At 72.0% G+C, this 24,155-nt stretch overlaps 5 protein-coding genes across 10 annotated transcripts; 3 read left to right on the top strand and 2 right to left on the bottom strand.

The window, feature by feature from the left end:
• Positions 1-448: 448 nt before the first annotated feature.
• On the top strand, positions 449-2,880 carry PNPO (pyridoxamine 5'-phosphate oxidase). Its single transcript, XM_084301248.1, has 7 exons — positions 449-512; positions 1,090-1,214; positions 1,284-1,383; positions 1,494-1,547; positions 1,835-1,963; positions 2,065-2,135; positions 2,210-2,880. Exons 1-7 carry the CDS (start codon positions 468-470, stop codon positions 2,373-2,375), a joined length of 690 nt encoding a protein of 229 aa, XP_084157374.1. The 5' UTR covers positions 449-467; the 3' UTR covers positions 2,376-2,880.
• A 1,340-nt stretch (positions 2,881-4,220) lies between these two features.
• Positions 4,221-7,338, bottom strand: PRR15L (proline rich 15 like). Of its 2 annotated transcripts, none has more exons than XM_084300943.1 (2): positions 7,225-7,338; positions 4,221-5,086 (listed from the first exon to the last, which is right to left on the bottom strand). In XM_084300943.1, the coding sequence occupies exon 2, from the start codon at positions 5,071-5,073 to the stop codon at positions 4,783-4,785; it is 291 nt and encodes a 96-aa protein (XP_084157069.1). In that variant the 5' UTR covers positions 5,074-5,086; positions 7,225-7,338; the 3' UTR covers positions 4,221-4,782. The 2 variants fall into 2 exon arrangements, with proteins under 2 accessions (XP_084157069.1, XP_084157068.1); XM_084300942.1 differs by lacking the exon at positions 7,225-7,338 and adding an exon at positions 5,567-5,864.
• Positions 6,384-9,727, top strand: CDK5RAP3 (CDK5 regulatory subunit associated protein 3). Its single transcript, XM_084300941.1, has 14 exons — positions 6,384-6,438; positions 6,592-6,649; positions 6,782-6,913; positions 7,003-7,103; positions 7,180-7,228; positions 7,339-7,517; positions 7,708-7,844; positions 7,961-8,105; positions 8,380-8,490; positions 8,578-8,653; positions 8,803-8,891; positions 8,979-9,184; positions 9,289-9,460; positions 9,555-9,727. The coding sequence occupies exons 1-14, from the start codon at positions 6,433-6,435 to the stop codon at positions 9,618-9,620; spliced, it is 1,527 nt and encodes a 508-aa protein (XP_084157067.1). The 5' UTR covers positions 6,384-6,432; the 3' UTR covers positions 9,621-9,727.
• Positions 9,728-10,811: 1,084 nt separating this feature from the next.
• COPZ2 (COPI coat complex subunit zeta 2) lies at positions 10,812-12,659 on the bottom strand. Of its 3 annotated transcripts, XM_084300904.1 has the most exons (8): positions 12,617-12,659; positions 12,192-12,260; positions 11,999-12,080; positions 11,802-11,893; positions 11,682-11,737; positions 11,487-11,564; positions 11,175-11,226; positions 10,857-11,096 (listed from the first exon to the last, which is right to left on the bottom strand). In XM_084300904.1, exons 1-8 carry the CDS (start codon positions 12,635-12,637, stop codon positions 11,001-11,003), a joined length of 546 nt encoding a protein of 181 aa, XP_084157030.1. In that variant the 5' UTR covers positions 12,638-12,659; the 3' UTR covers positions 10,857-11,000. The 3 variants fall into 3 exon arrangements, with proteins under 3 accessions (XP_084157028.1, XP_084157029.1, XP_084157030.1); XM_084300902.1 differs by lacking the exon at positions 11,175-11,226 and having other exon boundaries at positions 10,812-11,096; XM_084300903.1 differs by lacking the exon at positions 11,175-11,226 and having other exon boundaries at positions 10,812-11,096; positions 12,192-12,236.
• A 1,335-nt stretch (positions 12,660-13,994) lies between these two features.
• Positions 13,995-23,277, top strand: NFE2L1 (NFE2 like bZIP transcription factor 1). 3 transcript variants are annotated; one of them, XM_084301234.1, is made up of 6 exons: positions 13,995-14,083; positions 14,634-15,145; positions 18,193-18,408; positions 18,969-19,058; positions 19,433-19,594; positions 20,037-23,277. In XM_084301234.1, exons 2-6 carry the CDS (start codon positions 14,636-14,638, stop codon positions 21,378-21,380), a joined length of 2,322 nt encoding a protein of 773 aa, XP_084157360.1. In that variant the 5' UTR covers positions 13,995-14,083; positions 14,634-14,635; the 3' UTR covers positions 21,381-23,277. The 3 variants fall into 3 exon arrangements, with proteins under 3 accessions (XP_084157360.1, XP_084157361.1, XP_084157359.1); XM_084301235.1 differs by lacking the exon at positions 13,995-14,083 and adding an exon at positions 14,240-14,314 and having other exon boundaries at positions 18,226-18,408; XM_084301233.1 differs by lacking the exon at positions 13,995-14,083 and adding an exon at positions 14,240-14,314.
• Positions 23,278-24,155: the final 878 nt, after the last annotated feature.

Below are 24,155 nucleotides of genomic sequence, written 5' to 3'. Positions count from 1 at the left end.
CCCCCCCTGCCCCCCCCGGCCCGTTATTTCCGCCCCGAGCCCGGTTTTGTCCCCAAATCCCCGGTTTTTGGCCCATTTCCAGCTGCACCAGCCCCAGCTGGGGCTGTGCGGCCCCACGGAGCTGCTCCACGCCGGCTGTGCCCGCGGAGCCCTCCCCCCACTGCGGGCTGCACCGGGGAGGGGGCGGGGCTGCTGCCGAGGCCCGGCCCCGGTTCCCCCCGGTGCCCCCCGCCGGGGGCGCTGCGCCTTTAAGGCCCCCCCCCCCGGTGTTGTTTACACCCGGGCGCCACTTCCGGCCCCGCGCATCCTGATTGGCTGAACACTCTCCGCCGAGGCGGGGCCGTGGCGTGGCTCCCCATTGGCTGCTCGGTGGGCGGGGCCCGAGCGCGACCACGCCCCGTGGGCGGGGCGGCGGCGGGCGGCGGGGGGAGGGGGCGGTGCGGGGAGACCCCGCTCGGAGGGCGGGGATGGAGCTGGGGGCCATGAGGATGGAGTACCGGGGGGCCGAGGAGGTGGGGGCTGGGGGGCACCGGGAGGCACCGGGAGACGGGGGGCAACCGGGAGGTACCGGAGGGCTGCCGGGAGGTCGGGGCCGGTGTGGCCGGGGAGGTACCGGGGGGTTACCGGGAGATACCGGGAGGCACCGGGTGACCGCCAGGGGGCCGGGGGGTTACCGGGAGGCCACCGGGAGGCCTGGGGCGGTGGGGCTGGGGAGGTGCTGGGGGCTTACTGGGGGAACTGGGGGGTACCAGGGGGCAATGGGGGCAATGGGGGAGGGCCGGGGGTAATGGGGGCTACCGGGAGGCAGCGGGGCCGGGGAGGTACCGGGGGGTTACTGCGGTGTTACCGGGGGGCTGGGGGTACTGGGGGGTACCGGGGGTCATCTGGGGTCACCGGGGGACCCCTGGGGGGCCGGGGCCAACAGGGGCGGGCTGGGGGTACCGGGGGGTTACCGGGAGGCTGGGGTGTACGGGGGGTCACCTGGGGTCACCTGGGGTCACCTGGGGTCAGTGGGGTTCCAGGCCCGGGTGGGCCCCGTGCCCGTGCTCAGGGCTCTGACACCGGCCCCGTCCCCGTCCCCCCCCCCAGGCGTTCGAGGAGCGGCACTTGGCCTCCCGGGACCCGGTGGCTCAGTTCGGGGCCTGGCTGGCGGAGGCGCTGCGGTGCCCGGCGGTGGGCGAGGCCAACGCCATGTGCCTGGCCACCTGCAGCAGGTGAGGCCGGGGGGGGGCACGGGGGGGGCCCGGCTGCCGCCCGCTCACCGCCGCCGCCTCCCGCCGCAGGGACGGGAAGCCCTCGGCCCGCATGGTGCTGCTGAAGGGCTTCGGGCAGGACGGGTTCCGCTTCTTCACCAACCGCCAGAGCCGCAAGGGCAGGGAGCTGGTGAGCACTGGGGGGCACCGGGGGCTGGGGGGGGCTGCGGGATGAGCCCCCCCCCGTGTTGGGGTGCTCCCGGGGGCCGCCCGCCCGCTGACGGCTCTGCCCCGCCGCAGGACTCCAACTCCTTCGCCTCGCTCGTCTTCTACTGGGAGCCCCTCAACCGCCAGGTGCGTCCTGGGGGTGGCGGAGGGACGGGGCCGCGTCCTCGGCGCGGTGTCAGCCCCAAACTGGGGGGGGGATTCGGGGCTCCTGCATCGGGGTTGGGGCTCTCTGGATGTGTCCTGGCCCCTTCTGCCTGGCTGCGAGGGACGGGCCCCGTGCAGTGAGATGGGATGGGGGTGAGGTGGGACGGGGGTGTCCGCGCGGTGGGGACGTGGGGGGTGACACAGGGCCGGGCCTGGGGGCTGCCAGGGCCCGTGGGCAGCCCGAGCCCACCTGAGGCTGCCCCGTGCAGGTGCGGATCGAGGGCTCGGTGAGGCGGCTGTCCGAGGAGGAGTCGGAGCAGTATTTCCACTCCCGGCCCAGGAGCAGCCAGATCGGGGCCGTGGCCAGCCAGCAGAGCACCGTCATCCCCGACAGGGAGGTGAGCGGTGGGGCCGGGGCTCCATCAGCAGCCGGGACCCTGCCCCTGCCCCTGCCCCTGCCCCTGCCGTGCTCCAGCCCCGGCCCCTTCCTCCCCCGCAGTACCTGATGAAGAGGAATGCCGAGCTGGAGGAGAAGTACCGGGATGTGCCGGTGCCGAAGCCGGAGGACTGGTGAGCCGCCCGGGGGCATCCGGGAGCAGCCCGGGGCTGTGCGGGGCCCCCTCACCTCCCGCATCTCCCCCCAGGGGCGGCTACATCCTGCAGCCCGACGTGGTGGAGTTCTGGCAGGGCCAAACCAGCCGCCTGCACGACCGCATCGTCTTCCGGCGCCTGCGGGATGGCGCGGAGCCCCCCGGGCCCATGACGCGGCGCGGGGAGGGCGAGTGGGTGTTCGAGCGCCTCGCCCCCTGAGGCTGCCCCGTTACTTGCGCCAAGCCCGCTGTGTGTCCCCCCCGTGTCCCCTCCATGTCCCCGCCGTGCCCCGGGGGCGGTGGCCTCGCTCTGCCCCACCGGAGAGACTCGTGGTGGGCTTTGGGGTGCCCGGGAGCCCCCGGGCCCTGCAGCCCCCTCGTGTCTGCCGCAGGCGGGGGCTGCTCCGTCCCACAACCCCCCTGCTTCCCCCCACCGGCACGTGGGGAGCAATTGCTCCTGGGGCTGCTGGTGGCTAATTAATCATGGTGATGACTTATTAATTATGGTAACGACGTGGGGGCCAGGAAAGAGCCCCGTGAATCCCCTGCCATCGTCTTGTGCTGCTGGGACCAATCGAGCCTCGTGTTTTAGCTGGAGCCGCGCTGTGCGCTCAGTCCGTGCAGTAATTAACTTAATTGTGGCTTTGTCCCCGTGGGTGTTGGTGGCCGGCCGTGTGCTGCTGGGCCCCCGCCTGTGCCCTGCCTGCTCTGCGCTGCTTCCTCCCGGCTCGGGAGCAATAAATGCTGCCCGAGCGGAGCCGTGCGTGGCTGTGGGTTAATCTTCACCCAGCAGAGCTGGGCTTGGCTGCGCTCCCCAGCAGAGGCTGCTGCCGCCCTGCCCGGCCCCGCGCCACCTCCTGGGCCGCGTCCCAGCGAAACTGGGGCCCAAAACCTTCGCCCCCTCCAGCCGTGTGCGCCCAGGGCAGGATCGGGCCCCGCTGAGGGGCAACGTGGGGACACGCGGCCTTGGCAGGAGGGTCCCTGGGGCCTGCTGCGGGGGTCCCACAGCCGGGGGGTCCCCTGGGGGGGAGCAGAGCCCCCAGTGCTGTGGGGCTGTGGGAGCCTGCTGGCTGCTCAGGGGGGAGAGCCCCCGGTGGGGTGCGGCACCTCCCCTGCCCCTCGGCAGCTCCCCGGCTGTGCCCAGCCTGGGGCTGCCCCATGTCCCCGCAGGGCTCAGGCGCTGCTGTCACCTCGGGTCCCGTGCCAGAGCCAGGAACCCCCTGGAGCTGGGCCAAGCCCGGCTGGGTGGCGCGGGATGGGATGGGGTCGGATGGGGTGGGATAGGATGTATTGGGATGGGGATGGTGGCACCACAGTGCCTGACAGCCTGGGGTAGGGAGGAGGGGACGTGGGGCTGGTGGCACCTCCAGGAGTTGGCTCTGTGTCCCAGTGCGGGGCTGGGGGCTCAGCTGGGTGCCCACCACAGAGGGTGACCCGAGACTGCGACCTCCCACCCTGTGTGCCCCCACGGCGCTGGGAGCCCCGGCACCACCATAACGGGTGGCACCAGCCGGTGGGTGCCGGCCACGCACCCTCCCCCTTCTCCCATCCCTTTGGGGCAGGAACCCTTGGGTGCTGCCAGCACGGGACAAAGAGCACAAAGAGCACCTTGTGAGCGTGTTTGGAGAGCAAACAGCCCCGGGGCGGGAGCTGCTGGGAAGCCCGGGCTGCCCCGGCAGGGGCTTTGTGCCAGGGAAGGGGTCTGGCTTGGTGCGGGTCGGTTTTTACGAGGGCCGAGGCCTTGTTGCAGGCGTGTGGCTGCCCCCGTTCTGGGGGGAGGGCGAGCCCCCGGTGCACCCCCGGGGCTGGGGGCACCGCTGGCAGCCCCCCCTGCCCCTCCCAGCCCGCAGCGTGCCGGGGCTGCCCGGTCCCGGTCCCGTTCCGTGCGCGGTCAGGTGTGGTTGTGCCTCCCTGGGGCCGGGGACTCCCCGGAGCAGCCCCGGAGCTTGGCTCAGAGCCCCGGGGCCCGGAACCGCCCGTGCCTCGTGGCACAGCTCCGTCACCGGCCCCGTGCCCCAGGGCAGCCGCACCGGGCACCGCGCTGCCTTTGTTCCCAGCCCTGCTTTATTGACACGGAACAGCAGCGAGAGCTCACAAAGGGCGCAGCTCCCAGGAAAAGAAACAAACACGCAGAGGGGCTGCGAGGGCGGCCCGGCCACCGGCTGTGCGCGGCTCTCCCCTTCCGGGAGCAAAGAGCAGGTCCTGGGGTGGGCAGCACACAGCGGGGACAGCGCGGGGACACTGTGGGGACACCGCGGCCCTCACAGGACCCCGCGGGAGCTGCTCCCTGAGGGTTTGCTCCGTCCGGCGGGCCCGGGGCTGGATCCAGATGGGAGCAACGGGCCCGGTGTCAGCAGCTGCCAGAGCGCGGGGTGGTGGCAGCCCCAGGGCTCTGCCCGGTGTCACCCCCGGGACCAGGGCTCCTGCAGCTCCCCCAGGCTCGTGGCTTTCTGCTTCAATAAAGTCCATCCCGAGTCACTTCTCCTGCCAAGGTGCTGGGGGGGGTCCGGCCAGCCCCGCAGCGAGCCCCCCCGCTCCATCGTGTCACCGGCCCCGAGCCGAGCAGGACGGGGGGCTGCAGGGGGCAGGGGGGCCGCGACCCACCGGGACCGTGCCCCCTCCCGGCCTCATTTCTCCTCCCGCTCGCTGCCCGTGCAAAGGCCGGGGTTGTCGGCCAGCGTCGCCCGCACCTTCTTCTTCTCCTTGAAGCGCCCGGAGTTGGAGACCTTCACGTGTTTGCCTTTGCTGCTCTTGTCCACGATCTTCTCCAGGCGGGCGGTGTACTCGGGCGTCCCCCCCTCGCCGTTACCCTCGGGGCCGTCGCCGGCGTGGACGTCGGGGCTGTCGTAGAGCACCTGGGGCATGGACTTGCGCTTCCGCAGGAAGGTCAGCTTCCACCAGCTGTGGCTCTCGGCCATGGCCGCGGGGCGCCTGGGGGGGACGGGGGGGTTACGGCCGGGAAGGGGCCGGCAGCACCGGGGTCTGCCGTGTCCCTGGCTGCCCCCCTGCAGGGCTGGCGGCGGCCCTGGGAGCAAACAGGAACCGGGAAGCAGCCGGGAGCCGCTGGGGGCCGGGGCCTCGTGTCCCAGCCCCGGTGCTGCGGGTGGCAGCGGGGTGGCCACGGGGGTTCCCCGTGCCGGGCTCTGTCCCCCCCACACCGGCACCCGTCCCATGGCCCCCACCCGGTTCCGCCAGCCACCGAGCGCTGCCCCCGTGCCCCCAGCGGTGTTTTTGGTGCTGGCTTTCGAGGCCCCCGCATTAACTGGCACCGGGACGTGACCCAAACCCCCGGTGCTTTGGGTCCCCCCGCCTTGGGGCCGTGTCGTGCCCGGTGGCACCGCCAGTGGCAGGTGCCCACGGCCGGGCTGGTGGCACCCCGCGCCCCCCCGAGAGCCTCGCTGCTGCCCGTACCTGCGCCTCCCGCCCCGCCGTGGGCCGGGCACACCGGGCACCGGGCACACCGGGTACCGGGTACCGGGCAGGGCCCGCACCTGCCGCTGCACCGCCGCGACTCAAGGTGAACCCGCGCCCAAACCCCTCCCGCCGGGCAGGCGGCGGGGCCGGGCCGCGCAGCGCTGAATATTCATGACGGGGAGCGGCGGCCACGGGCCCCGAGCCCCGGCCCCGCTCCGGGCTCCCCGGGCCGGTTCCCGGCGGGTTCGGCCCCCCGGTACCGGACGGGGCCGGGGCGGGCCGGGGGGGGCGCGGGGCCGCCGGGGGCACGGGGCTGGGGCCGGGCAGGGCCCGGAGGGAGCCCCCGGAGCCCCCCGGGGCCCCCCCGCAGCGCGGCGCTACCGGGGGGCACCGGGAGGGGGGGGGGAACGAGCGGAGGGGGCACGGAGCGGGGGGCGAGGGGCGGGGCCTGGCCGGGAGGGGCGGGGCCTGAGTGAGCGGGGGCGGAGCCCTGAATGGTTGGGGCGGGGCCATACGTGATGGGGGCGGGGCCATCCCGGTGCTGCCCCGTGCCCGTTCCTTGCCGCCCGCGCGGCACTGCGCTTGCGCGCTCCGCTCCGTCTTGAGTGCACCTCCCGGCGGAGCCCCGCTCCTATTGGTCAGGCTCCCCCTCCTCTCCGCCAATCAGAACAGCGGCGCGTGGCTCTCTTTCCCCCCGCCCCCGAGCCGCCTCCACGTGATTGGCGGTGGGGCGGAGCTCGCCGGGCAGAGCGCGTCACGATTGGCTGCGCGGCGGGAGCCGAGCGGGGATTGGCTGCCAGGGGGGCGGGGCGGACGGAGCTGAAGCGGAAGCGGCGGCAGCGGCGGCGGCAACGGCAGCAGCGATGCAGGTGGGGAGCCGGGGGGGGGCGGGACTGGGGGCAGGGGCAGGGGACAGGGGGAGGGGGAGGGGGCAAGGGGCAAGGTCCCGGTCCCGGTCCCGGTCCCGGTCCCGGTCCCGGTCCCGGTGCCACCTCCGCCCTCCCCCCTCGTGCCGCCCGCAGGCCCCGCCGCAGGATTACCGGGACGTGCCCATCGACATCCAGACCAGCAAACTGCTCGGTACGGCGGGGCTGGGGCTGGGAGCTGGGGGCTGGGGCTGTGGCCGGGGCCGTCCCGGTACCGGGGCCGTCACGGGGCCGTCCCCCCCCACCCCCCCCGGTGCCGCCCGCCGAGCCCGTTGCTGTGCCGCAGACTGGCTGCTGGACCGGCGGCACTGCGGGCGGCGGTGGCAGGCGCAGGCCCGGTTGGTGCGGCAGAGGATGGAGGCGGCGCTGCGGGACATGCCCGAGCACCCGGAGATCCGGCAGCTGCTGGCGGGCAGCGGTGAGACCACGCGCGTGCGGCGGGGAACGGCTCGACCCAGTCCCGGTCCCGGTGCGGGGGCGGCCCGGTGACGGCGCTGCCCCCCGCAGCCCTGCACTACTTCCACTGCCTGCGCATCGTGGAGATCCTCCGGGGCACCGAGGCCTCCACCAGGAACCTCTTCGGGCGCTACTCGTCCCAGCGCATGAAGGTGAGCGGGGACCGGCACCGGGAGGGGCTGGCAGCAGCCCCAGGCCCTGCCACCCCCCTCCTCTGCTCCCCCGCAGGACTGGCAGGAGATCGTGGCGCTCTACGAGAAGGAGAACACCTACCTGGGTGAGCCCTGGGGAGGGGGCGCACGGGGGGGGCCGCCATGGGCCGCACGCAGCCGACTCCGGGTGCCCGGGGCCCGTGTGGCAGCTCAGGGCCCCGCCACCGCCCCGCAGCCGAGCTCGCCAGCCTCCTGGTGCGCAGCGTCAGCTACGAGGCCCCCGCGCTGCGGAAGCAGATCAGCCGCTGCCAGCAGGCCCAGCAGGACTTCGCGCGCCGTGAGGAGGAATGTCAGCTGGCGGCCGCTGAGCTGCGCGAGCGCTTCTACGCCTCCTGCAAGCAGTACGGCATCACCGTGAGTCCTCGGCCCCGTGTCCTGGGGGTGTTCCAGGGGTGTCCCCACAGCACCGCACTGCCCGTGGGGGGAGCTGGGGGTGGAGGGCGATGCCTCTGCCCCTGCCCAGCTCTGGGAGCAGGGGGCGAAGCTGTCTGGGGATGTTTGGGTTTTGCTTCCCCACCCCGACACATCCCTGCTCCACCCCCAGGGGGACAACGTGCGCCAGGAGCTGCTGGCCCTGGTGAAGGAGCTGCCCTCGCTGCTCTCCGAGATCGGGGCGGGAGCCAGCGCGCTCACCGAGGCCATTGAGCTGTACGAGGCCTGCGTGGAGTTCGTCTGCGAGAGGTGGGTGCGGGACCACGACACCCGGGGGTGGCTCCCAGTGGGACCCTGCTGGGGCGGGGGGCGTCGGGGGCTCCCTGCCCTGCACCTGACACTGAAGTCTTTGCGGTGCCCCCCAGCTCGGCAGAGCCGGTGCTGCCCCTGCTGCGGCACGTGGGGAGGAGAGGCAACACCACCGTGTACGAGTGGAGGACGGGGCTGGAGCCCGTGCGCGTGGAGCGGCCGGAGGTGCAGGAGGTGCCGGAGCAGTCGAAGGAGGACGCGGTACGTGCGGCCCTGCGCTGCTGCAGCGGGCTGGGGAGGCCGGCAGCGACCAGCAGAGATCTGCCTCTCCCCAGCTTCCCGCTGCCTTCCTGCAGCCTCTGATCCTGCTGCTGGGGAGCAGTGGCAGGACCGGGGCTGTCTGGTGGCCAGGGGACGGGGGCGGCTGTGGGGCAGCCTCTGCCAGCAGAAACAGGGGAGGCTCCCAGCTGGGAAGGGGCAGGACAGCTCGGGGGGCTCAGGGGGGCTCAGGGGGTCGTTGCCCTTCTCACCACAGATCGACTGGGGAGACTTCACGCTGGAGCCGAGCGGGGCAAGCGACGGTGCTGCCACTGGGGGGGCGCAGGACGAGATCGACTGGGGCATTGCGCTGGAGCCCAGCCCCCAGGTGATGTCTGGGCGCAGGCTCTGGCCCTGCTGGGGCACCGGGGGCGTTGTGGGTGCCCCCCCTCACTGGGTGCCCTCTGTTTTGCAGCAGGACGATGGCATTGACTGGGGTGATGGTGACGGTGACGGGGCCCAGATCGCGGTGTTGGAGGCTGGCACCGAGGGTGAGCACGGCCACGAGGGGCCCCACACCCCCCACACCCCCTGCCCCCCCTGCCTGCAGTGCCCTGGGTGCAGACCTGGAGGTGGGAGGGGGGCAGGGGCCCAGCGGTGCTGTGGGGCCGTAGCACTCCCTTCTCTGCCCCCCCCCCAGTGCCCGAGGGGGTCGCTTGCGGCTCTGAGGCCCTGACGGTGCTGGAGCTCGCCGAGACGCGGAACCAGTTCCTGGACGAGCTGATGGAGGTGAGCAGGGCGGGGGCGGCTCGGGCTCCGTCCCCACGCGGTGGGGGGGTGCCGGCAGAGCCCCCCCCAGCAGCGCTGTCCCCGCAGCTGGAGCTGTTCCTGGCGCAGCGCCTGGCGGAGATGGAGGAGGAGGCCGACGTCCTGGCCGCCAGCCAGTTCCAGCTGGCCCCCCCCGCGCTGCAGGGCCAGAGCAGCGCCCGCGTGGGCTCGCTGCTGGCCGGCACCCGGGCGCTGCTGGGCCAGCTGGGCACCCGGCGCATGCAGCACCTCTTCACCATCCTCGCCTCCCCCAGGTCGCCTCAGCGGGGGGAAACGGGAGGGGGGGGAGCCAGGGATTGGGGCTGGGGGCAGCGGGGGGTGACGGGGGGGTGACAGAGGGGCTGCCTCCCCCCCACAGGTACGTGGACCGCGTGAGCGAGCTGCTGCAGCAGAAGCTGAGGCAGGCAGAGCTGCTGCTGGCCAAGAGGGAGGCGCTGGGCCAGAAGCGGCAGGAGGCGCTGGCCGAGCAGGGCAACCTGGAGCCCAAACTGGACCGGCTGCTGGACACGACCAGGGAGCTCCAGCGGCTGGTGAGGGATGGAGGGGGGTTGGGGGGCTGCCCCCCCCCACCTCTGTCACCCCCTGCCTCTGTCCCCCCCCCCTCACCCAGCTTCTGTCCTGCAGATCGAGGCCGACATCTCCAAGCGCTACGGCGGGCGGCCGGTGAACCTGATGGGGGTCTGCCTGTGAGCCCCAGGGGTCCTGGGCCCCCCCCCCGAGGGGTCCTGGGCCCCCCCCTCCGCTTTGTCCCTCCCCAGCTCCCGGTGGCCGCGGGCTGGGCGCTGCTCAATAAAGCCGAGGCCCCGTCCCTGTGTCTGTCTTGCTGTGCCCCTGGGGGGGGGGGTCTTTGTGTTGGGGGGTCAGGGGTGAGAGAACTGCTCGCAATCCGGGGCCGCCCCTCTGCTGGGGCCTGCCCCGAGCTGCCCCCCCCCCCCCGGATCGCCCCCCGGCCCCGTTTCCCTGTCGGTGCCCTGCGGGAGGGGGGGGGGGGCGGGGGCCAAATCTCCCCCCCCGGGACAGAAACCGCGGCCAGGCGGGGCCGGGGCATCCATCACCGCCCCCCCCAGCTCCGGGGCCCCCCGGGAGGGGACGCGGGGTCCGAGACCCCCCCTGCCAGGTCCCCGGGACGGGGGGGGGGGGGGGGCTGTGCGCGGCCACCTGCCGCCCCCCGGAGGGGCAGCGCCGCCAGCTGCTGCCCGGGGCCGCCGCGTCCCGGCCGGGCCGGGGCCATCCATCACGGCGGGCGCGGAGCAGCTGCGCGGGGCCGGGGGAGGGGGGGCCGGGGGGGGGCGGCCCCGGGGGTCCCGGGGCGGGGGGCGCGGCCCGGCCCCCCCCGCACTGCCCCGAGCCGCCGGCAGGGGGCGCCGCAGGACCGCGAATGGGCGGGCGGGGAGGGGCGGGGCCGGGCGAGGAGGGGGCGGGGCCTTGAGCCATATAAGGAGCGGGGCCGGGGAGGGGCGGGGCTATGCAAAACAGCGCCGGGGCTCGGCCGGGGGGCGTCGCGCGAGAGGCGGCAGCAGTGGGGGGGGGGGGGGGGGGGGGGGGGAACCGGGTCCCGGGGTGGGGGGGGGGACCCGGGGGGCCCGGGCCGGTGCCGTGTGGCTGTGACAGACCGGGCTGGGCACCCCACAGCCACTGGCAGCCCCCCCGGTGCTCACCCCACAGACCCCCACGGGTGGGCACCTACAGGTGGGCGGCCAGGGGCCACCGGGCTGGGGGCACCCCCCGGTGGGGCTCGAGCCCCCCAGGGTCCCGCTGGAGCCCCGCGGTGCGGCCCTGCCCCGGGCGGTGGCCGTGAGCCTGCGGGGAGCCGTGGCCGTGCAGGGGTCGCAGCAGGGCTGAGCCCCCCCAGAATGAGGGGGGCAGAGGCGGGGATGGGGGCGCTGGGGGCAGCAGCTTTATTCGGGGCAGCCTGGAGCCGTTTGGGATCCACGGGGGCCCAACGGGGGGGCAGGAGGGCGGCCAACCCGGTCTCCTTCGGGATCCTGAGCGGTTCCCTCGCTGTTCTTACCGCCGGGGGTGGGAGCTGGCTCAGGGTCGCCGGGGAGGGGCTGCAGCCCCTGGGTGCTTCTACTTGGGGGGCTCAGCACCACCTGTGCCCCCCTGCTCGCGGCTGCCCGCCAGGTAGTCGAAGAGCACGAAGCCGTAGGGAGCGGGATCGGGGGCCTGCGGAGAGGCTGAGGGTGGGGGGGGGGCCGAGGAGGAGGTGGGGGGTGGGGGGCAGCGGGGGGGGTCGGCACTCACCCGCGGGCCCAGGCGCTGCAGCACGCGCTGCGGGTCGCTCTCCAGGATCACCCTGTGGGCAGCGGGGTCGGCGCCGTCCCGTGGGTGCCGGTTGTGCCCCCCCCCGTTTCCCTCACCCTACCTCAGTTTCCCTCCCCGTGCCGGGCGTTTTTTGGGGCCTGGGTGAAGGCTCAGGGATGGGGCTGCTGCAGCGGGGCGAGCTGGGCACCCGCATTTGGGCTGCCCCCCGTTTGGTCCTGCAGCCCCCCCGGTGCTCACCCCACAGCCGCCCACTGCCAGCACCCACGGGGCCCGGGCTGCCCCCGGCCTCACCCCCTGTCCACGATCTCGTCCAGCACCAGGAGGGCCCCGTCCAGGTTCTCCAGCAGCCAGCGCTTCTCCAAGTCCTTCCTGCGGGCGAGCCCCCGGGATGTCCCCACACGGGTCCCCGCGCTGGGTCCCAGCCCGCGGCATCCCCCGGGCCGAGCTGCCCCCACCCCACCTCGGGGTCCCCCCGGGGGCACTCACCGCAGCACGAGGCCGAGGGCGTCGCAGAGGCAGCCGAGCACGGCCGACAGCATCAGCTGCGGGACAGCGGCGTCAGCGCAGCCCCACAGGGTCCGGCCCCCCCCCCCAAGCCCCCCGTACCTCGTTCTCCCGGGGGCCCCCCACCACGCAGAAGAGGAGGTCGCTGCTGCTCCTGTAGACCACGGTGAGGCCGTCCAGGCAGGCGATCTCCCCTGGGGGGATGCGGGACGGTGTCCCCTCTGTCCCCCCACCATGTCCCCGGGCACCCCAGGCCTTTTGCAGCCCCCCCCCGGCTCGGAGGCTCCCCCCGTGCTCACCGCCTGCCCCGCGGGTCTTGCTGAAGACGCTGCTCTCGAAGGTCGCCTGCTCCTGCGCCGTGGGGAAGCTGCCGTCGTAGTACTGGGGGTGATGGGGGGGGGTCAGCACGGTGACCGGATCCAGCCCCCCGACCCCCCCCGGAGGGAGCGGGGAAGCCCCGGCAGCGAGGCCGGGGCCAGGGCCGGGCCTCACCTTGGCCAGGAGCCGCTGCCCGCGGCTGTCGAGGACGAGCAGCGCCTTCACCGTGTACAGGGAGGGCTCCTGGGGGCGCAGGGGCTCAGCCCCCCCGGGCCGGCCACAGCTGGGGCCTGCCTGGCGCTGCCTGGGGGCACCGGTGCCCCCCCAGCCCCCTGTCCCCCTGGGGTCCCCCCCTCTGTATTTTGGGACCTTCCCTCACTCCCCTGCCCCCCCCCCCCCCCACCTACTCTCCCCACTTCCCCACCCCTCCCCTCTCCCCCCATGTCACCCCCCCACTCCCAAGTTTTCCCATTTCCCACCGTTTCTGGGGTTCCCCCATTCCCCTGCCCCCCCCCATTCCCCCCTCCCTTTCCCACACGTTCCTCCCCGTCCTGCGCTGGCTGCACGAAGTTCCCGTGCTGTCCCCGTTGCCCCCGTACCGGCAGCCCCGTGGGCTCCATGGCTCGGCCGCCCCGGGCAGCCCCCCCGTTCCCCCCCCCCGTCGCTGACGTCGCCTCTCCCAGCCCGGCCCGGCCCCCCCCGGGCCCTTTCCCTGGCCCCGCTGCCCCCGGCCTTGTCCCGGCAGCAGCCGGTGTCCCCCTGACCCCCCCCCGGCCGCCTGCAGCAGGGGAGGGGTGGGCACGGGGCCCCCCCCGGCTGGGATCCTGCACCCCAAGGTGCTGCAGTGCCTGGCTGCTATGGGGGGGCCGCTCCCCGGGGACTCCCCCCCGAACACCGGCACTGGGGCAGGGCAGTGACCGGGGGGGTGCAGGGGGGTGAGGAGCCCCCCCCCCACCTCTGGGCTCACTCCGGGGGTGCCGGGTTTGGGCTCCCCCAGTGGGTGCCCCCGCTGCAGGCCGGGGGGGGGGACGGCACAGCGCCGGGTCCCGCCCTGCCCCGGGCTCCCGTGCCCTGCCGGTGACTCACCGGCTGCGCCCCAACCGCCCCGGGCTGCTGCCGGGGCTGGGAACGGGGCTGGCGATGGGGCCCGGCCCTGCCGCTCGCAGCCCAGCCCCGGGGAGCTCCCGCGAGCCCCCTGCCCCCCCCCGGCCGTGTTCGTGCGGGGGGCTAAAAATAACGCGGGGGGTCGGGTTGCTGCTGGCAGCGCCCCTCGGGCCCGGCCCCGCGGCGGCCTGGGGAGGCCTCGGGGGAGCTCCGGGCGGGCTCCGGGCCGTGCCCGCGCTGCGCCGGGAGCCCCGGGACAGGGCGCTGGGGCCTCAGGGACCCCCGGGACGCCCCCCCCGGGGGAGAGCCGCTCGCGGCGGAGCCTCACGGCACCGGGGGCCGGGGCTGGGGCTGGGGCCGCCTCCCGGGGCCGTTCTCAGCGAACCGGGGGGGGGCGGGGCCCGGTTCGGCCCCGGTTCCCCGCAGGCCTCGGCCGAGAGGGCCCGGGGCGGGCGGTGCCATGGCAACGGCAGCGGGGCGGCGGGGCGGTGCCCGCGCCGCGGGGATTGGTGAGCACGGCTGTCACTCAAGCCGCCGGCCCGGCGGCTGGCTGCCGAGCGCCGTGTGATTGGCGGCTGCCGCTGTCGCTCGGCCGAAGGCTCGCGTTCCGTTGGGCGGCCGCCCCGTCGGTCACGACGCGAGGGGCGGGTCTCTCGGGGTGGCTGCTCCTCGCCGATTGGTCTAGCGCGCCGCCGCCGGGCGAAGCTCCGGGACCAGCGTCTCTCTCCGCGCGCCGATTGGTCGCTTCGCCTGCCCGTCACGGCGGCGGCGGGGGCGGGAGCGACGCTTCGCCGCCACCGCCCATTGGGCCGCCGCCCGGTCCCGCCTCCCCGCGGCGGCTGCCGATTGGCGGAGGGGCCGCGCGAGGCGGGAGGGGGAGGCGGGGGCCAGGGCGGGGAGCGCGAGCGGGGCCGGCGGCGGCGGCGGGGCTGGGAGCGAGCGGCGGCGGCGGCGGCGAGCGGGTAGCGGGGGGCGGGGGGGGCGCGGGGACGGGGCCGAGGGGCGGGGGGGCCGCGGGGGGCGGGGAGGGCCCGGCCGGGCCCGGGCGGGGCCCGCGGGGCCGGGGCCGAGGCCTGGGGGGGGCCGCGGGGCGGGGCGGGGCGGGGAGGGGCCGCGGGGGCCTCGTGCTCCCGGTGCCCCGCGGGGGGGGGGGAGGCCCGGGAGCCCCGGCGGGGCCCGGCCGCGAGCCGCAGGTGGGGACCCGGCCGCGGGAGCAGGCCCCGGGGCTGCCCTCGGCCCCTCGGGAGCGCGGCGGGACCGGGGGCGCCCCCCCCCGGAACCCCCCCGGGCACCCCGAGCTCGGCCCTGTCCGGTGCCGGTGCCCGGCGGGGCCCGCAGGAGCCGGCCCGGGGCTGAGCTCTGGGGGCCCAAACCGGGCTGTTGGCGGGCGGGGGCGGCCCGGGGGGCCCGGTGGTGGTGGCGGTGTTGTTGTTTGATTGTTGTTGTTTGATTGTTGTTGTTTGATTGTTGTTGTTTTGTTGTTGTTCTGTTTTAAACCCCCCCCCCCCCCAGAAATGCTTTCTCTGAAGAAATATTTCACTGAAGGCCTCATCCAGTTCACCATCCTGCTCAGCCTGATCGGTGTCCGCGTGGACGTGGACACCTACCTGACCTCGCAGCTGCCCCCCCTGCGGGAGATCATCCTCGGGCAGAGCTCGGCCTACACCCAGACCCAGTTCCACAACCTGCGCAACACCTTGGACGGCTATGGCATCCACCCCAAGAGCGTAGACCTGGACTATTACTTCACGGCGCGCCGCCTGCTCAACCAGGTCAGGGCCCTGGACAGGTTTCAGGTGCCCACCACCGAGGTGAGCGCCTGGCTGGTGCACCGGGACCCCGAGGGCTCCGTGTCCGGCACCCAGCCCAGCGCCGGCATCGCCCTCGAGAACGGCGGCGGCCTGCAGGATGGGAGCGGCCCCGACGGCGGCGTGAGGGAGAGCGGGGCCGAGCAGGGCTTCGGGGAGGAGCTGGAGGACCTGGGAGCGGTGGCTCCCCCGGTGAACGGGGACCTGACCAAAGAGGTAGGCGGCTCCCCGGGCGTGCGGGGGGACGGAGGGGGAGCTCCTGGGGAGCTCGGGCCGGGCTGGCCCTCGCTGCTTCGGTGTCCGTCGGAGCTGAGCGGTGCTTTGCGTGTGCTTGGCGCGTGGGAGCGGCGGGCTCCTGCCCAGGAGCTGGTGGGGCTGAGGCACAGCGTGGGTGCAGGTCCTGGGTGTGCGTGGGGCTGTTTTTGTCCTTTCTGTTGGCTTCGTTCTTGGTCTGAGTGGTACTGGAAGGGGAGAACGGGCCGGGGCCAGCGCCGCGTCGTGTGCACGTAGCTCTGTGTTGTGAAACCGATAAAACAACGCCGGGAAATAAACACAGGCGTTGGGTAACAGCCCCGGCCCAGGTGTCGGCGGGGTGGTTGGGTTACTCGGCTCTGGAGCTCGTCCAGTTGAGATGTTTATGGCTTGGTTTTCATCACAGAGGGGTGGGGAGAGGTGAACTGGAAAGTGGTTTATTTTTCTGCCTGGGCATAACCTTTCAGACGCTGTGACGCAACCGAGCCCTGGTCCCTGCTCGCTGCTCCTCTGGTTCCTTTTTGGCACGGGTTCTTTGTCGCGGCGCGCTCAGCCTCGACGTCTCCCCGGCCACGCTGTGTGCACGTTGGTGCCGCGTTGCAGCGCCGGCCGCTCCCAGCGCTGCTGTTGTCTCAGAAATCGGTCGGGTCCAGGCTCAGGGGAGCTGCCGAGGAGTTGGGGCAGGGAGAGGGCAGGAGCCACCCCGCTGCTTGTCCCCAAAGGGTGCCGGGGGCTCTGCGGGCGGCTGCTGGGGCTGCTGTGAGCGCCCATCACGGGGCTGTGGCTGAGCAGGAGGCCGGGCACCGCGGAAAGGCAGCGGCGTGAGCCAGTGGTGGCCGGTGCTTCGGGGGGCGCTGCCGCAGGGCGAGCGGCCGGGGCCGTGGGCCCGAGCCCCAACCCCTCGGGGCCTCACGCCCGCTGTGTGGGGGGGTCCCGGGAGGCGCCCCCAGGGCCGGGCGGCAGCTCCCTGCTGGGGAAGCTTCCGAGTGCCCTGAGCAAGGTCACGTGCGGCCTGCGGAACGGTGCCGCCGCCTGCCCTTCCTCCTCCTCCTCCTCCTCCTCCTCCTCCTCCCCTGCCCACGGCTCCTGGCTGGGGCCGCGCCTGCCCCAGAGCCTCGGAGGAACCGGGCTCAGGGTGGGATTCCCGGGGGGGGGAGCCGGGGGCAGCCCAGGCGGGCGGAGCACGGCCACTGTGTGTCTGGGCGTGTGTCCGTCTGTCTGTCCGTCTGTGTGTCCATCCGTCTGTGTGTCCGTCCTGCCGGGTGCATTGAGGCGCGGGGGCTGTGCCGCCCTGCCCGGCCCCCCTCCCCCTCCCAGTCTTTAGCTCCAGGCTCAGGGCCCGGGGAGGCTCCGGTGGCACCGGGATGGGGAGGTCCTGCCCGGCCCCCCCCCACCTCGGCACGGGCACGGCGCCGCCTCCCCCCGGGGCTGGGCCTGTGCCTGCTGCCGGGACGCTCCAGAGCCCCGAGTCCCGGTTCAGGGCCCTGCCCCGGTGCCCCCCCCACCCCTCCCCCGCCGGGCCTGGCCCCGTTCCGCGCCCGGTGGGGCCGGGTGGGTGCGGGGCTGGCTCCGGGCGGCGGCGGCTGGGGCCGGGCCGGGGCCGGGGCGCGGCCTCCCGGGGTCGGCTCCCGGTCCCGCGGGGCTCTGCGGGGACAAAGCCCCGGCCCCGGGCCCGGGCCCGGCCGCTCCCTGCCCCTTGCGGTGGGGCCGGTCCCGGGGATCCCGGCCCCGAGCGGTTCCGCGGGGACACCGCGGGGCGGGGCCGCGCCGCCAACCGGCCCCGGGGCCTCCCCGCGGCCCAAGGTCACCGCGCCCGGTGCGGCCGGGGGGGGGTGGGGGGCGCGGCGGGGCCGTTGTGGCCGCGGCCCCGGGGCTGCGGCGGCGTCCGCGGGGCGGGGGGGGTGGGGCCGGGCCGGGCCGTGCCGCAGCCGGGGGAGGCGGCGGAGGGGGGGAGGGGGGGGGGGGCGGGCGGCTCCCCCCGGTCACCGGAGGGGCGGGGCCCCGCTGCGCCACGGGGGGAGGGGCGGGGCCGGGGGCGGGGCTCCGCGCCGCGCGGCTGCCGATTGGGCGGGGCGGCGGCTGCCGGCGGCGGGGATTGGCGGCGGGGAGCGGGGCGGGGGCGGGGCGCGGCGAGGGGGCGGGGCCCGGCGGCGCCGCATCCCGGCGGGGCGGGGCGGGGCCCGGCGGCGCCGCAGCCAAGGTAACGGCGGGGGAGGGGCGGGCGGGGCGCGCCGCAGCCCGGCCCGGGCGGGCGGCGGGGGCCGGAGCGGGGCCGCGGGGCGGGGCGGGGCCGGGGCCGGGGGCACCTGTGGCCGGCGGCACCGGCGGGGAGCGGCTCCCGCCGCCGGCCGGGGATGCGAGCGCGGCGCCGCGCCCCGGGCAGCCCGGCCCGCCGCCCCCCCCGGGGAACATGAGCGGAGCGCGCCGCGGCCCGGGCGGCAGCTGGGGCCATGAGAAAGGTACCGGGGGGAGGGGGGAACCGGGGGGGGGTGCGGCCGGTACCGGCGAGGGGGCGGCGGGGCCGGGTGGGAGCGGGGCCGCCCGGGTTGCATCAGGTGGCGGCGGCGGCTGCGGGGCTGGGGGCGGCGGCGCTGCCCCCCCCCCCGTCCCCTCCCCGCCCGTCCCCTCCCCGTATGCAAATGGCCGGGATCGCACCACGGGGCTGATGCAAGGCGGCCGCCGCGCCGCCACCGCCGCCACATTGGCCCGGCCGCCCCCTCGCCCTGCGCCGCCGCCGCACCGGGGCCGCCCCCGCCATGGGGAGCGCGCCCGCACGGCCCCGCCGCAGCGGCAGAGGCAGGGGCAGGGGCCGGGAGCGGGGCCGGGGCCGGGGCAGAGCCGCCCCCGGGAGGCCGCGCCCCGGGCTGCGATGGGCAGCGGGCGCCGCGCCCCGCCGCAGGAATGGTGCGAACGGGAGCGGGGCCGGGAACGGGCTGGGGCCGGGGGCTGCCGGCCGGGCGCGGGGGGCCCCGGGCCGGCCCCTGCCCCAGGAAACCTTGTGTGCCTTTCAGGACATCGATCTGATTGACATCCTGTGGAGACAGGATATCGATCTCGGCGCTGGGCGAGAGATTTTTGACTACAGCCACCGGCAGAAGGAGAGCGAAGTGGACAAAGAGCTGAGCGATGGGAGGGAGCGCGGGGACGGCTGGCGGAGCGCGGGGAGCCAGGGCCTGGACAGGAACCTGCTAGTGGATGGCGAGACCGGGGAGAGCTTCCCTGCGCAGGTAACGCCCGCGGCCGTGCCCGCGGCGATGCAGCGCCCGGCTCCGCGGCCCGGTGCGGTGGCATTGAGCGTGGCATTGAGCGTGACTTTGTGCGGGGCTCTGCAGGGCGAGGGCTGCCCAGGAGGACCCGGCGGAGGGAGGCGCGGGCTGGGCTGCCTGCCGGGCCGGGGAGCTGCGGCGGGGCGGGCAGGGTGACGGCCGTGGTGCTGGCGGCGTGGCGCTAGGACGAGGGCTGCTGGCTCGCGCTGTGCCTCTGGGCTGCGTGGCGAGGCAGTGGCGTGGTGCAGCGTAGGCAGGCGCAGTCCCCTCCAGCCTGAAACCGAGCGCTGGCGCTGGCAGGGGGTGAGGCTCGCGGGGAGCGCCTTCCCTTCCCTTCCCTCCCCCGGCGCGCTCAGGGGCAGCGCTGACACTCTCCGGAGCAGGAGGATGGAGGCTGCGAAGCACTGGGTGGGGCCTCCGGCTCTTTTTGGATGCGCTGCAATAAAGCTGTGCTGTAGGAGCTTGTTTTTCATCACCACCTCCCTAATCCTGGGGCTACGATCGCTTGTGTTTTGCATCAGGTGCCTGGCGCGGAGGATCAGACAGCTCTGTCCCTGGAGGAGTGCCTTAGGCTGCTGGAGGCCACCTTCCCCTTCGGGGAGAACTCGGAGGTGAGCGGCGGTGGCTGCAGAGGGGGCGACGGCCGGCAGCCTGCGGATGGTGCTCGTTAGCTCTTGGGGTTTCAGCGCCTCTCGTACCCCCAGCCCAGACCGCAGAACGGGCAGCAAATTGGGTTAGGCTGCGTAAGGAGGCTCCAGGCATCACGCCCGCAAAAGTAGCGGCGGGGGGCGGGGGGTGGTCACAATTAATTAAAGACTTCTGGCTTTGCTTCTAATTAGTTCATAGCGAACTGCGGAGGAATAACTGCAACCGGTTCGCTTTGAACAAAGGAGCAGCAGTCGCCGGCGCGGAGGTGGAAGGGCACCCGGGGATGGCTGCCTTCCTGGCTGCTCAGCCGGGGACTGACTGTGCCTCACGTGGTTAGTTTCCAGCTGCAGATGTCTCCACCCTGAGCGAAGCTGTGCCCAGCGAGAGCCGGCCCGCGGGCATCCAGAGCAGCCTGCTGTCTCCTCTCCTCCCGGAGACCGAGTCTCCCTTCGACCTGGAGCAGCAGTGGCAGGACCTGATGTCTATCATGGAGATGCAGGTCAGCTCTCGCCGCGGCCGTGCCGTGGGACCAGCGTCCGGAGGCGGCTGCTGCCAGCCGGGGGGGATCCTGAGGGGTGTCTGTGGGGAGGTGTTTGTCCTTCCAGGCGCGCGTTACGGCTCAGCTGCATTTAAAGTCGCTTCAGTGGCTGTTCCAGCACCTGATTCCCGGAGAGCTGCAGGTTGGGGTTAGCAGCAGCTGCTCTGGTTCTGCCCCGCTCTGTGCAGTGACACCGTGTGCCCGTGTGGGTGTTGCTGGCAGCGTCGTAAACCTCCTGCAGCTGGCAGACGATGCTGGGGTCACTGGAGACATAGCTCCAGCTCCTTCCCTGGGATCTAGAAGCATTGTCCTCTCTTCCTCGGCTTGTGCTGGTGGTGAAGGGCACTGGAAAAGGCAGGGCTCGAGCGAGGTTTGTTCACCGAGGGCTTCCCGTCTCTTTCAGGCTATGGAAGTGAACAACACGACCGCTGAAACCCTGTACAACGGCACAGGCGGGGACCTGCTGGCTTCTAACTACAGCCTCGCTCCAAACACTCCCATCAATCAGAATGTCAGCCTGCATCAGGCCTCTCTGGGCAGCTGCTCCCAGGACTTCTCCCTCTTCAGCTCCGAAATCGAAAGCCCCTCCATGGCTGGCAGCTCAGCCCTGCTCCAGCTGGCGCCGGACAACTCCACCGGCCTCAACACCACCTTCAGCTCCACCAACCTGAGCGGCATCTTCTTCCCCCCGCAGCTGAACAGCACAGTCAACGAGACGGCCGGCCCCGAGCTGCCCGACCCGCTGGGCGGCCTGCTGGACGAAGCCATGCTGGATGAGATCAGCCTGATGGACTTGGCTATTGAGGAAGGTTTCAACCCGGTGCAGGCCTCGCAGCTGGAAGAGGAGTTTGATTCTGACTCAGGTCTTTCTCTGGATTCTGGCCACAGTCCTGCTTCTCTCAGCAGCTCAGAAGCCTCCTCCTCCTCTTCCTCCTCCTCCTCCTCTTCTTCCTCCTCTTCCTCCTCCTCCTCCTCCTCGTTTTCCGAGGAAGGAGCTGTCGGCTACAGCTCAGACTCCGAAAACGTGGACTTTGAGGAAACGGAAGGGGCAGTTGGGTACCAGCCCGAGTACAGCAAGTTCTGCCGCATGAGCTATCAGGACCCGTCGCAGCTCCACTACTTGCCTTACCTGGAGCACGTTGGCCACAACCACACCTACAACATGGCACCGGGGGCGCTGGATCCCGAGGAGCCCAAATTGCCCAGCGCGGGGAAGAAGAGCAGCAAGGAGAAACCGTCAGAGTTCCTGGACAAGCAGATGAGCAGGGACGAGCATCGAGCCAGAGCCATGAAAATCCCTTTCACCAACGACAAGATCATCAACCTGCCCGTGGAGGAGTTCAACGAGCTGCTCTCCAAGTACCAGCTCAGCGAGGCGCAGCTGAGCCTCATCCGAGACATCAGGAGGCGAGGCAAGAACAAGATGGCTGCGCAGAACTGCCGCAAGAGGAAGCTGGACACCATCCTGAACCTGGAACGGGACGTGGAGGACTTGCAGAGGGACAAGTCCAAACTGCTCAGGGAGAAGGTGGAGTTCCTCAAGTCCATCCGCCAGATGAAGCAAAAGGTGCAGAACCTCTACCAGGAAGTGTTCGGCCGCCTGCGGGACGAGAACGGCCAACCTTACTCCCCCAACCAGTACGCCCTGCAGTACGCCAGCGACGGCAGCGTCATCTTGATACCTCGCACCCTGGCCGACCAGCAGGCCAGGCGGCAGGAGAGGAAACAGAAGGACCGGAGGAAGTGAGGGGGGCACGCGGGAGGAGCGGGAGACTCGCTCAAGGTAGAACTGGAGAAGGGCTGAGCCTGGAAGTGCTTAGAGGAACTTTCATGCCTTCTTATCCACTATATCTTCTCAAACATGACTGCTGCCGGTCAGTGTACAGGAGGGACTGCGGGCGCTGCACGCGGCGTTTGAGGGCTCCCTGCAGGGAGGGACGGGGAGGAGCGGACAGTGCACTGGCGAGCCCAGCACCTTCCACAGCCTGGAATCCTTTGAGCGCAGGAATCAAGCTGGCATCACTGGTGGGGAGATCAGCAGAGGCGGAAAAACTACTGTTAGAAACTGGCTTTAAGTAAGAAAGAGATTTAAGCAAATGAACTTAAGCTATAGGAGAGACATTTTTCTGAACTTCCAAAGTTCTGTGATTTCAGGTAGTTGGGTTTTTCTTTTTTTTTTTTTTTTTTTTCTTTTCCTGAACCAGTTTTGACATCGGTGTGTGTGATTCGACCTGACTTAATTCCAGATTAACCAACATCCCTTCCTAGATCAGACCAGTGCACACATGGAAACACACAAGTGGTGCGACTTCCATTAACCCTTTCCAGTCTGAGGGAGCTCAGGCAGGGCTGGGGGGAGAGCCCTTAGGGTTCCCCATGGGCTTAGGGTTCCCCATGGGTTTAGGGTTCCCCATGCATGGTTTGTGACGCCCTGGGGGCACCGAGCGGGGCTGTGAGGCCCTCCTGGGGGGCAGGAGGGGGGGGGCTGGGAAGGGTTAAGAGGAGCGGTGCGCTGCGCATCCCCACCACACTCACAGAGCATGTCACTGCCGCGCCAGCCCCGTGCTGGGATGCGTTAGCTGAGAAGGCACCGCAGTAGCCTGCATGCAGCCGCTGCCTTCTCCCACTGACTGGCCGAGGAACCGCTTTGGGGGGACGTGGGGAGGGTGGGGGCAGCCGGGGCCCGCGGGCGCAGGGCGGGTACAGCCCGAGGAGCGGCACCTTCCTCCCCCAGGCCGCGGGCTTGTCACTTCTAGAACTAGCCATCTGGTAGGATTCCTGTTCCTTACCCGCGCTTTGATTTTGTAGGGCTTCCGCCCTGTTTTCCCTATAGGGTCTAGAGTGCTTGTGTTGAGTAAAAGGGAGAAGCCCAAACGTTCAAAGCTGCTAAATGTTCTCTTTGCCATAAAGATTCAGTGTAACCGTGTGATCACATTATAGGATTCTCTTCTGTCCCTAGGTGTTGGTCTGACTTCCTTTGTTTTAAGGAGGGGGGTGGGGGTAGTGCCTTGATCACTGTTGGTCTCCGCCATGGAGACGATCCTAGAAGCTGTATTTACAATATAGCACAGCTGGGAGTGTACCGACTTTACCAGCAACTGAAAAGCTTAAAATGGCTTTCGGAGCCAGTCCTGTGCATGTGATACGGGGTGAGGGCGTAGCGCTGAGGGGAGCGGCGCGGAGACGCGGGTGGTAACGGAGGAAACCTGGTAATGCCAGAGGAAGCGAGCTGCTGCCGGGGGGGCTGGAGCAGCCCGGGGCAGCGCAGGGCTGCTGAGAAGGAAGGCGTCTGGCGTGGGCACACCTTTTCCAGGCTGTGGGGAAAGGAGCTGCGGCTCGGGGTGCGGCGTGGGGGGGCCGCGGGCACTCGCTGCCTTCGGGGTGGCCCCGAGGGCGCATGGCAGCCACGGCGGGGCTCCCCCATCCCGGACTCCTGCGACCCAACAGCTTTACTTACGCGTGAGATGAAGCACAAGTGGTGGCGATGTGGGTGTGGGGAGGTTGGAATGGAGCCCTGCGTGTATGTTTTAAATTATTTTACTCTTATATACTTTATTTTAATGATCTGTGACCTGTCAGGGAAAGAAGAGAGATTGTGTGAGCACAGGACAAAAAAATAAAACGGCTTATTCACTGTACAAGCATTTGGTTCATGGTTTTTATTTGCCTATTAGTAGTTTTTTTAAGCTGAAGCATGTCAGGGAAACCAAACCCTTTCTGCGTGGGTCCTGCCCACCCCCAGCAGCTCCTGGCTCCCTCCGCTGTGCTGCAGCTGGGTGCAGGTTGGGTCTGCCTCTGTACCGGCCTCGGGGAGGGGAAGGGGAAAGCCTCACCTCGCTTGTGGAAGGGAAAGAGGCTGGAGGCAGAGGGGGTGCAGCCCCCCCCCAGCCCCCCCATGGCCCCAGGCTCTCAGGGGCAGCTCCGGGGCTCTCCCCAGGGCGCACAAACGGGCACCCGGCTGCAGCCCCGGGTTCGGTCACATCCCAAGCCCCCCCCACAAGGGGCTGGGCTGGTGGGGAAGCCTCAGGCCCCTGCCTTGGGGCTCACTGAGCAGTTTGCACCCGGAGCCGTGGGGTGTTAGTTCCAGCCACCCCCCCCAAGGCCCCGGTACCCCACCCCGCTGGCAGCAGGCACTGCCTTTCCCTCACCTGGCCTCTAATGGGTGGGCAGCATTAGGTGCAGCTGCTCCTGAGCTCTAAACGAGCCTTAACCACACAGAGCCCACCCCTGAAAGCCAGAACTCGGCAGCAAGGCCCTTGGGGGGCACCAAAGCCGTGTCCCCCCCCTCCCAGGCCCACACCCACGACCGGTGCTGCTTTGCTGCCCTCTGGGCCTTCCACCGAGGCCTTCTTGGGGCAAACGCGGTTCCCCCGGGACTGAACGTCCCCTGCAGGCCCGGCCCTTCCCTGCCTCCATTCCACGGAGCCGTTCGCCTGCTGCTGCCGGGAGCTGGGCGCTGAGCCCAGGCCAGCTCCACACAAGCGAACAGCTCAGCCAAGGGGAACGCAAAGCATTAAAATAC

Source organism: Netta rufina (assembly GCF_964035555.1).
Source record: "Netta rufina genome assembly, chromosome: 24".
NCBI classification, from domain to species: Eukaryota; Metazoa; Chordata; class Aves; order Anseriformes; family Anatidae; genus Netta; species Netta rufina.
The sequence above is the reverse complement of the archived record's forward strand: the minus strand, read 5'-3'. Positions and strand labels throughout refer to the sequence as shown.